At 40.8% G+C, this 12,173-nt stretch overlaps 1 protein-coding gene across 1 annotated transcript in view; it reads right to left on the bottom strand.

The window, feature by feature from the left end:
• grin2ab (glutamate receptor, ionotropic, N-methyl D-aspartate 2A, b) overlaps positions 1 to 12,173 on the bottom strand; it is a 127,349-nt gene that overhangs the window by 29,391 nt on the left and 85,785 nt on the right. The window contains exons 10-12 of the mRNA XM_084372066.1: positions 1,971 to 2,137; positions 1,739 to 1,873; positions 1,556 to 1,655 (exon numbers count right to left, since the gene is read on the bottom strand). Of these exons, the coding sequence (XP_084228192.1) occupies positions 1,556 to 1,655; positions 1,739 to 1,873; positions 1,971 to 2,137 (402 nt within the window). The remainder of the gene's footprint in view (positions 1 to 1,555; positions 1,656 to 1,738; positions 1,874 to 1,970; positions 2,138 to 12,173) is intronic.

The following is a 12,173-nucleotide window of genomic DNA, read 5'->3' as shown; positions in this document are numbered from 1 at the left end:
GGAGAATGACGGACACGGAAGGAAAATAAACATTTGGGAGGCTTTTGAAGAAAGGTAAGCAAACCCTGGATGTGTTTTCATTCTTAATGCGAGGGGAACAACTGAGCTGATTATACTTTGAATTATTTGTATACATATTTATATGCTATTTGAATAAAAGCTACCTTGCTGACCTACATTTTGAGAGTGAATGTGTATGTAAGCTGTCAAACATCCTGTTTAGGGGATGAACTAATATTTTTAGGAAGAGAGAGAAGAATATAGACAAAGCAGTAAACTAAACATAGTTCATAAAAATGTAATATGAATTAAAGCAGGGGTTCCCAAACTGTTTGTTTTGTGTACCCATACAGCCAAGTCAGATGAACTCTTCTTCTAAATGTGTTCATTTGAATTGATTTTAAACTGGATCTTACAATTTATTCAGTAACTGTGAATTTACATAGCACACTATCACATGGTCTGGCAGAAACTTGAAGAATTAATCCACCACTTTTAGCTTTGTCACCACTCAATATTCTCAGCTTACTATTTTCAATTACTTATCTATTATGTTAGGCTAACAACTACAATCTTTTATCAGTTATTACTTTTAGCTAACTCCTTAATCATTTAAGCATTGGTACTAGAGGCTATACGGAATATATAGTAGAGATACAGTAAGCAGATTTTTAGCTCTTCATCTCAAGGCTAACTTGATACGTTTTCCTGTATCTTATTATATGCAGAGTTCTTTGCTTGTTTGCAGTCTGACTCAGTGGATATATGCACACAAATTAGTTGAGTTTCTCTTCAGTCGTTGCAAGTATCTGTTGGTGACTGCAGAAGTACGCCCTGGGGTACAAGCAGGCCTAACCCTGGTTAGGAGAGGCTAGAGGTAAACAAACCAGGAGACAAAATGGATAGAGGTCTTCAGGAATTACTTTCGATACGGCAAGTTGTAATTGTTCTTGTGTGTCAGCTAGCATCGACCATGTTGCATGCTGTCAGGAGACGATGAAGAAATGAAGAAATTTTTTGCATATTAGAGGAAGTGGTTGTTTTTTTTCTCAAGTTTGCTGTTTCCATGAAATGATTTGATTGAAAAGTTATTTGTCTCTACAGTGACTAAGAATGACGAGATGAGATTGACACCAATCTCATGTAGCTTAGCTTAGCTGGCTCCATTTGTTAACTGGCAACTGCGCTCCGCCAAGACACAGCTGCACACAACCCTCTGATTTTACACTGAAGAATTTATACACATTAAGATATGATGTGTTAATTAATGAGCTTTAAAGATGCCGGTAAGCAGATTTTGTTTGTTTTAGACAGGGTCAGGCTAGCTGCTTGCTTCTGTTTCTTTATGATAAGAAAACTGTAACTGACAGTGCCACTAAGTGCCAGTTGTAGCTTCACACTTGGACTGGTATGAGAGTGGTGTTAATCTTCATATCTAACTAATGCCAGAAGAAAGCAAATAAGCGTAAAGGAGACAGCAACAGCCTGGAATCAAAAACGCCGTCTTAAACCACTCAAAAGTGGCCACCTGTTACTACATGTGGGGCCTCACTACCTCAGGAGTGAAGTCTGGGTTGCCAGTGGTGAGACTGGACACAATCCAGATGTAACCGGCTCCTATCAGGCCCAAGGACCGAGCTTCTTCTAGTATATACCTGTCGAGGAGCAGAGTCACAAAGTTAATAAAGATTCACTGCAGAAATCTGGCAGTGTATGACAGAGAGACAGCGACACTCACACAGCCTCATCCTTGGAGCAGTACAGCAGTATAACAGGACTCTGGATCCTCTTGAGGGCAATATGTGATTTAGAGTTTGGGTCGCCATCTACAGCATCTAGAGTCACCACACTCTGCATGTCCCAGCGCACAAAGCTGTAACAAAGCACCATGAAATAAGTACTGCCATAAATACAGGTTAAGGATGAAAAGTGTGTGTGTTTGTACATGTTAAGGGGAGCGTAATCATTACCTGTGATCCACAGTTACCCTCAGTGTGCTGATGAAATCCTGGTACCCAGGGAACTTGGAAGTGACGATAGAAAAAACATGCCAGTCATACTCCTCCATGATGGCAAGCATGAGCAGAGCCTCCTGCTGCAGAGCCGCGCCGAACTGGAAGAACGTGGACTTCTCATCCTGCAACAACAGACACCAGAGACAGTCAGCAGATTTGTCTGAGGAACTGAATTAATTGCAGACGAGGAAAAAAAAAGAGAAAAAAAAAGAAGAGAAGAGCTGGAGTGAATGAGTTCAAATCAGACTCAAAAACCCGATAGAATTAAAACCATTTTCAATTTTGCAATCAGTGAGTCAGAGCCGGAGAGTGCCGGAGATAAGAGAGAGTGTAAGTGTTAGAGGAACGAAGGAGGAGAGAGGGGAAATGGGAAAGAGAGGAAGAGGGAGAGATGCTGAGAGAGTGAGATTCAGTCGACAACACTGCAAGAGAGTGACTGCTGGCAACAGGGGGGCCTAATGGTCGGAGATAACTGCCTCATAACTCACAGGTTTGATTCACTTCAGCCCTCAGTAGCTAATATAACAACAGCGGTGTGTTGTCTCAAAAGCTAATTGAGCCAAACACTGACGCTCATTTCGTACGGTGCTGTATTACTGAACTGGCTCAAATGTAACTCAGGAAATCAGGCTCATTAATGCCGAACATAATTTTTCTGTGGTGCTCTGACTGCAAAAGATACGGTGTCATTTCACAGCGGTCTCATTTGAAGTCGGAGGACGTCCTCTATAAACTGTGCCTCCGTATTTTACAGCATTAATTCAAAATGCCGTGTACAGTTAAATCATTTCGTCTCAGTATTGGAAGGAAACGGCGGGTCAGTGTGAGAGTGAGAGGCAGCAGGAAGCATTACCAAAACCAAAGCAGCTATTAAACAGAATGAAACCCAAAGTGAGTGTGAAATAAGTTGCTAATGATTGCAGAATGTATGTTTGCATAAAGTGTAAGCTGAGTTTCTCCCCGGGGACACAGCAAATAGACAGCAACACAAGCCTATGCATCAGAGAGGAGAGAGGGGAGAGAGAGGGAGGGAGGGAGGAGGAGTAGACGAGGAGAAAAAGAAAAGGCTGAAGGGGGTAGAAGAAGAAGAAGAAGAAGAAGGAGACAAATGCTCTCGTCGTGTGAGTCGGATTGAGGTACCTGCTGCAGAAAGAGGGGAAAAGGAGTGAGAGTCTTTGGAGAAAAACTAAGAGCGACACAACCCTCAAACCTCCTCACAAGGCTCCTTTTTTTCCAGGCACACACACACACACACACACACACACACACACACACACACAGGCCATGTGCACACACACACACACATGCTCTGACACCCCTTCCACAGAGGGCATCAAAGAACGTGACACATTAAACATCAAAGCCCTCATAAACACACATGGAGAATCAGCTGTCAGCTCCTGCCTCTCAGCCCCCACCACCACCACCTTCATGTGTGCGAAGGTGTGTGTGTGTGTGTGTGTATGTGTGTGTGTGTGTGTATAAATGGGTGTAAACCTATATTGTGGCTCCGGTTTTGTCACTCATTCTAACAAAAAGCTCCCAGCTTTGGCCATCACAAACATAACGCAGGACCCGCAGAGATTTAACTCCCCTCCCTCCTCTGCTACAAGAAAGGGAGAATAGTGGGAAGGAGCGAGGATGAAATTGTACTTCAAAAAGATCTATCTCACTGTTTCCATCTCTCTGTGTGTGTGTGTGTGTGGCTGTGGGTGTGTGTGCTTTATACCTTACTCAGGTTTAGAAAAGAAAAATCTCCCTCTGTGCGGCAACAGGCACATCCTCCGTTTTGCCCAGATAACACCGACACACAAGCACAAACACCCACTCACGCCCTCGCACATACAGTACGAGCGCACAGCTGACAAACACACACAAATCAGTGCCGCAAACAAACGCTCGATTTACCAATTTGTAGGCCGTCAAACCAATCTGTTCATTGATTAAAGGATAATTCCATTTTATCCCGATGATATGGGTAATTCTTTGTTTTTTTTTGCAGTTTTGCCCATTAGTGGTAATCGTCACGGAGATCATGAGCAGGTAGGGCTGCATCTTTAAGAGATTTTTACAATACGATGACCATCTCATCAATTATCAGGGTTTTATGCCACTACACAATTATTATTATTATTGTTAATTGAATGACCCTTAAAGGTGCAATATGTAAGAATTTCCCACCTGTCAAATTCATACAAACAAACAGGGGACAGCATATCACCAGAGTAGCTGCTAACTGCTGCTATCTATGGCTGCTAACTGTAGCTACTGTAAGCTAATTAGCTCAGTTAGCAGTGCAAGTAACACTAATATGGTACACTTTAATAGTGCATATAAGCAAATGTTCATTGTATGATAAATATCAATTTTCATACCCAAGTTCCCTTCATATAGCTTTTCCACAGCAGCCATTTTGACATGAAATCGTAGGTAAACACAGGTGTTACTAATCAGGTAAATTAAGCCGCTGAACCTAAACAGAACAGAACCTTCATTAAGGTGATTAGAAACACCTGTTTACCCACTATTTCATGTCACAGTGGCTGCTGTGAGAAAGGACTTCCTACGCACAAGTGTCGTTCTACCCGCCATGCTCATATAATTAGGGATCCCACATGTTTAAAGAGCCTTTTCACCTCACAAGTAATAAAACAGCATAAATGTCAATTTACAGAGTGATTTAAAAAACAAAGGAACATCTCGCAGGCCAAATTGAACCTGGGTGCCCCACTTTAGGAAGCCCTGATCTAAACAACAGCGAGTGAGTGAGTGAGCGGACACAGATACAGTAATGGTGGCTGGACAGCTGACCAGGCTGTGGCTGTTGCAGAGTGTCTGTTCTTTGCTGTTCTTGCTCAGGTGACAACAAAATGAATGAACTAAAAAATGTGCCACTTCTCATCTCATCATCTGTAGTCACCTCTCTGCGGTCCTGCACATGAACCGCTCACAACACTGTCTGACTGGTCACAAGAGTAATAGCCTTTCAACAGAATAATCAGAATCTGCAAAGTAACTAGTAACTACAGTTAAAGTCAAATGAATACAGTTGAGTAAAAGTACCATATTGTGCGGAGTGAAATATACACTAGCAGAAAATAGAAATACACAAACACCTCAAAATTGTAGGCTATTTAAACATCATTTCAGCAGATTTAATTTAGTTACAAACATATCTGTTGATCGCTTATACGTTAAGTCAGGGCTGAAGAATGGTGTTGTCGGAGGGAAGTTAATTCACGACAGCACAGCCTGATACCCACTACAGGGCCTGGTGTCTAATTGCATAGTAAAAACTGTGCGCACATCTCGGGCAGAGCTGAACCAAGAAATTCAGAAGAAATCAGTTGGGCTAACCAGAGGGTCTGTTTAAAATCTATATGCTTATGCTGCTATAATATAATATAATGAGCCAGATTCATCCTCTGGGTTATTTATGAAGCACGATGCCAGACATTTGCAAATTCCGACAAATATGATGATTTGTTGCTCTGTGTTTGCTCCCGTAGCCGTGGGTTTGTTAGTTGGACATAACAAGTTTTTTGGGGAAATGTCACCATGAGCTCTGGGGGACTTATTGGGGGCATTATTTTCATTCTTACGCATTAAATTAACACAAAAATTGATTCATCAATCGATAATGAACATAATAAGTAGTTACAGTTCTTACACAAACACACACATTGTGTTACCTTCACCTAACAGTGTCCACTGAGTAGAGCAGCGAGGGGCGTTCAAAAGTCTGAATGCCAGAATTTAAATACATCATAAACAAGCTGCTCGATGAAAATACAAACAAATGCTCGCTGATGGTAAACTCTTCTCATCACTTCGAGTCTGAAAGGCATAATACTTAATTCAGTAATTCATAAATTATTAATTACGCGAGCACACACGTACACAGTGGCCCCTCATATGGTGACAGGACGAAGATACTGTGGAGGTGATGCTTCATGTCATACATGTTCGTAACATGCTTTTAACATGTTTAATATTTACACCTGTCATCCTGGTCTAACCATCACACTTCCTTTTTCGATACCTTCACAATCCAGAGAGGAGGCTGGAGAGTAAGTGGAAGATTCAGAATGAATGAGCTGAAAGTCTTTTTAGAAGACTGAGGGGTGAAAGGGGAGGATGATGATAGTCGCTGGTGGTTGCTGAATTATAAAGGATAAAAAGAGACGTTGACACAGACCTGCATCTTCTCATCAAATCACACAAGTCCACCAAGAAGCTTACATATGAATAATGCACACACACACACACACACACACACACACACGAATGAATTTCCACATTATAACCACATACCTAGAGATTTACTGATGACATCGTGCATCAATTATACAAATACAGTGAACTTCATGTGCAGCTTCACGTCCACCCACGTGCATGCATACAGCACATACACTTGTGTACACGCACAAACGGCCCTCAAAATATGGCTTTACTCATGAGCCGGCACAGCGATAAATAATACACCACCAAAACCAAGACAGACTCTTACTTTTCCCCTCTTCCCCCCCCTCACACACAAAGACACACAGACACATGCTACTCCGTGTCGAATTTCGTTTTTGTTTACAGCAATCAGATGCAGAAAATATGAAAGTGTGGAGGGAGCTGTACAGATCCAGGCTAATGAGGGACGAACTGACACATTTCTAGAAATCACCGAGAGAAGAAGGAGTCACGTGGGCTTCGGGAGGAGGAGCTGCGAGCAGGGAAGGTGGATGAACACATAAAACAAAAGCTAAGAGCAATAACTTGAAGCACACGACACGGGCTAGCACAAAAGAAGAGGCAGAAGGTGGTATGCAAAATAATGAGAAGTAGATGGCAGTGAGGAGGATGACGATGATGATGAGGCCAGCAATGTGCTTTATTAATATTTAATCCAGTAGGTCAGTTAGGATGTCGCAGCTACATTAAGTTGGCCTGACAAAGTACGGCCCCAGATGCTGCTAAGTACCGGCCCACTTCTGTCTGCACACAAAAGTGCACACAAACTAGTGAGGCAAAATAAGTCCTGTGTCAACAAAGTGAAGCTTGCTGTGGATTCAAGGGTCACAAAATAAGTCAATCGCCAAAAAATTACAGTCACAGTGGCATTACTGCAGGAGAAGTTTTTCACAGCGATCTTAAGCCGAAAGTTGAGTTAAAGATTAAAGGATTAAAATACATCCCCGCATTATTCTGGCAAATTGAACGTTTAGATTCACTGGCAGCACGGCGCAGAAAAACTGTTTTCAGAGTCCCCGAGGTTTCAGATACAGGTAACAGACAAAACACCAAAAACTCATTTGGAATACAAATTATATCAGAAAATGTTGCCAGTGAATGAGAAACCTTTGAGAGCAAGGTTACCAGCACAGTAATTAACAGACGCAGTGAGTCTCGTCCAGTTGAAACGGATGGTGAGCATAAAATAGTAAAAACCCTACTTGAACTTTAGCTGCAAGTCTCATTCACCATGCAGGAATCCAAATGAATACTTTCATGGGCCATTTTGGGATGATATTTCAGAAAGCCAAATAATTAGACAGAGAATTTAGAGCTCGCAGCTGTGAAGGCGGCTTGAAATGTTCTATTAGGATAGGAGGTTAAGAATCTATTTTATGTCTTAAAAACAGCCAGAGATTGATTTTATACTCCCAAATATGACAGGAGACTAAATGTGACTGAGAATGTAGAAAGAAATACAGAGTTCAACAAAAACTCAATTATAAAAATATTGTTGGTGAATATGTCATTAATGATTTCCCTTTATTTTTGTTCGTACGTGACATAGATGTACATTTAACAGGAAAATGAAAATAAACTGAATCCAAAGCCTGGTGTCGCAAACAGATGGTGCACTTGTAATCAAAGCCGTCTTATTTTCGGATCGATAGGCCTTTTAGATGGTAGACATTTTGACATTTCATCACAGGGAAACCACAGGTGTACCTGATAACACCGATAGCTTTCAGGTTATCCATCTTCAAGAGCCTTTACATTGTTGATTACACAAAAAAAGGCATGTGTGCTGCACAAAACATCCATACAATCAAAGCGCAGGCGGTCACCTCAGGCATTGCAGTAAATTTTCTTAGAAGATAAATTCTCCCTGGCAATCTCGGACCTTATCAGTGTAATTAGGATTTATTTGACACTGCTGGTTACTTTGTTAGAAGAGAAAAGGTCGAGACGCTTAACAAGAGCCGATAAAACATTAAGACTGCACTCAAAAGCCACGCTGGTAGACAGGACACGTTATGTGTTGCAGTGTAATTCTGTGTAAATGCTCAGCAGATGTTCTACAAACCCTAGTGCTAACAAACATCGCTCTAAATCCATCGGCTAACAAAGAATTAGCTCAGGAAAAGCCACTTACAAACAAACACCTCGGGTAGCCTCGGAGAGGAAGCTGTTGTCACTTGACTAGCGTCAGAAGTAACAGAACATCCATTCAGAGGGGGCTGTTTATGCTACAGAAGCTTTTGAGGTATCGACACGACATGAGTATAATGGCGATATCTTTTCAAACAGAAATGTACACACACATATTGATTCCCTTTGTGTTTGAAGTACAGAAACAGTGTTATGAGTGCGGTAATGTAACATCAAACACCATCCTATGAACACTGCTGAAAGCTGTGAACAGGCCAGCACCCTCTGTGGCACAGACATAGCATTAAAAATTCTCTTGACACTAACAGAATGTAAAGGCAGGTCTCTCATAGCTAACAAGCAGCGGTCCCTTAAGCACTGAAAGCTCTTCAGTTTTTAGAACAGAGACAAGTCCCAAAGCCCACATCCACTAACCGAACATAGACTTTCTACATTCCCAGGATTGACGGAGAACTATAGCATTTAGCTGGCAGACACCAGCTCCCAATGCTAACAAAGACTACTTTAGTATTTAACAAGAGGTAAGTCCCAATGCTTGAGTCTACTGTAGTATTTAACAGCCTCACACTCCCCAGGCAAACACAGAATAGCATTTACCAGAGCGCAGAGCCCCCAAGCTAGCATAGCCTAGCTCAGGCGAGTGAAGCATTAGGTCTCACCACTAACTCAGACAAGCATGTAATGGACAGCAGAGCGACTGACAAAGCGGGCGCGCAGCATTACGGCAGAACCTCAGAATGTAATATGGGGCTGGCATACAGCATGTCTCCTGACACTTGAAAACACATTTTTCTCCTCCGGCATACCACTTAACTTTTTTTTTTCCCCCACACAAAAGTTAAAATAGTTGCATGTTAATTTCACCACTGAGTTTTCCAGCACTTTCAGTCAAAGTGGACCCGCTGTAGAGGTCCGTATTTGTATAAGTGCAACAGCAAAGGCCGTATGAATTTGAATTTTTATAAGCTGAGGTAATTAAGGTAAACCTGCAGTGAAACAGACTGTATTCATTAAATGTGGCAAATACAGTTGGGGGGGGTCAGAATTTTCAGGGCCACTTATGGAAATGGGAAAAAGGTTGAAGCCTACACTTCAATGTTTTGCTCATAAAAAGCTAACTCAGCAAGTCTCAAACACAAATTAAGTGTCTATATATAAAAACCTGTCTATGGAAGCAAAAAAAAAGGCCTTAAGACTTGTGACTGACAGAGATAACCTATAGGACAGATGTCTAAACAAACCCATGTCATTGGTTGTTCTTGGTAGCCCATACAAGTGGTCCTCAACTGAAAAATGTCGCGTTAAGGTCGTCTGTGCAAGCAGCTCGTCATGACCCCTATTTACTGTACATTTATTGTCAGGCAGTGGCCTCTAGTGGCCGTAGTAATTACGACGGGGGCAAAGGAGGAGGTCAGGTGACATAGTATAAATACATAGGGGGTGGATGGATGGATGAAAGTCAGCGTTGAGTCATTTTTAAATCACCTAACATACTGAAGTTACATCAGCTACATAACATAACTTAAGTTTATTATACCTTTTTGAGCCCAAACATGATCTTTCCTAAACCTGACAAAGCTGCGACTGGTTCACCATGTGGCGGTGAAGGTCCATTACGCCTCTAGCTGGTACTATCAAACACTCGATTAAGTAGTTTTGGGATTCATTGGCAATCTACCAATTCAGTTGTTAAGGTATGAGGGTTTGGTTGAAAATAATTTAATCCGAGAACAAATAAATCTCAGCAACCTAAATATAGTTTTTAAATATTGGACACCTTTTTGTTTGAACTTGAAGACGCAATTCTTAAAAATAATAAGTCAAAAATATTGGGATTCAAACCACGTAAATCAGACACGAAGTAAAATATTTCAACGCTAGAAATTCATTGATTTAAAAATTTAATTTAGTATTCAATAGTCACTAAATTAGATGTGTTCTTTTTTATTTTGACAGGTACTTGTCATCGCGACGCTTAATTTGTGTCTGGATGTGTTGCCTTGAGCATTTTATTTGCGCAAAACAGTCCAATATTAGTCTAATTTTAGTTTCTCCCTATTGTCATTAAAGGCCTCAGACACTCTGACACCGCCAACCAGTCAGAAACTAATACACTCTGTTTTACTGCAGGTTTACCTTAATTATCTCAGGGAAGTCATAAACTCACATTTGTTTTCAAAAACCCATTAAGAACAGCTTGCAGACATATTGCAGCCTTGAAGAATGTACAGCACCGTCATCCATCAAACCCATGCGATATATTCCTTTGCTGTCAACATGCCAGTCGAGGAGATCTTTTTTTTTTTTTTTTTACAGTTTTGTTGGGATTTTAAGTGTGGCAAAAAACAAATTATCAGTTATTAATACATGATGAGATTAGCAGGAGATTAGTGATTTATTAATCCACTGTCACACTCCTTGTGATGTGCCAGAGATGATGCTACAGTAAGAGATCTCTTAGCGATACAACCATCAACAGTGGCTTTTATTTACCTTGTCTGTGAGTTTGTTACATGCAGTAAAGCATACAGTGTACTGTGGCTGGTAATATTTTCAGGTTTTCATCAATAACATATGTACAATCTGACACCTGCGACATTGGTAAGGCTTTACATTAAGGTTACATGCCCTCATGAGATGCTTATTAATATGATCATGCCGTAGTGTCGTCTCTTCTTCTGTACTATTTAATAATGAAAAACATAAAATAATAATAATAAAGGTAAGTGTGTACTGATCATAATAAAGCAACAACAAAAGCCTAATAAAGGTTTAACACTGGCACAATAATTAAGTTAGTTTAACTCAATAAATGTAATTAAATAAACCTGTGTGACTCTCACTATTTCATCAAACTGGTCTCTTGTAGTTGAAACTGAATATAAAACAGATGTTTATTTCGTGTGCAAAGTTTGTTTGAGGTGTTTGAGGAAAAGCGGAAAATGGTGAATAAACACTGCGGACTATAAAGAGAGCTGTTGTCAGACACTGGCAAATAAGACGTAAAAATATGCAAGTGAAGCCGCCTAATTTTCAGGCTGAGACTGTGAAGCACAAACAGACTCTTACAACACTTTGATTTAATTTGCAAAACTTTAATGCAGAGCTTCTAAGTAGGAGTATTGTTCCTAATTGGCAATGCAAAGCAAGCTGAGTAAGTTGTTTCCTTTATGCTGCAGATTAATCACAGCGTAAACCTGCTCAGGTTAATATATCAGTTTGATATTTTAATTTGTTGATAAATACCCTGTAAACATGGAGATATGCTTTTTCGGGGAGGACTGGGGGCTCCACCCTCAGACTACATCACTGTAAAGACAGATTTTTAAATAATATAATAACATCCACTGAAAACACACAAACACGCTCAATATAGACACATGAAGATTTAGATTTAGGATGGGTCCCCCCCCTTCATATGCCTCACAGTGGTTTGGTCCACTGCCTACCAACCTGCACCTCCACACATAGGTGGAGTGTGTTGGTGGTGGTGGCTGACATCTAGTGAGTAGCTACCTTTCAAAAGTGAACTTTAAACAAAAGACGTGTCTGACATTTTCATTTAATTCTACAACACTAATAGAGAGGTGAAGTCACGGCCCTAAAGTATGTATGGTAGTGAAACGTGTATGGTAGTGAATGGAAAGGGACGAATATGGCCAGATTTATTGTGATTTTAACCTTTTTTAATAGCTTTTCTGTGCCGAGGTGCCGGCCGTGTTGGTGTTGTTCACTTGAGAGAGACGATGTAGTTCACTGAGC

The sequence above is a fragment of the Pagrus pagrus genome (genome assembly GCF_965226575.1).
Source record: "Pagrus pagrus genome assembly, chromosome: 2".
NCBI classification, from domain to species: Eukaryota; Metazoa; Chordata; class Actinopteri; order Spariformes; family Sparidae; genus Pagrus; species Pagrus pagrus.
Note: the sequence above shows the minus strand (reverse complement) of the source record. Positions and strands in the feature narration are given on the sequence as shown.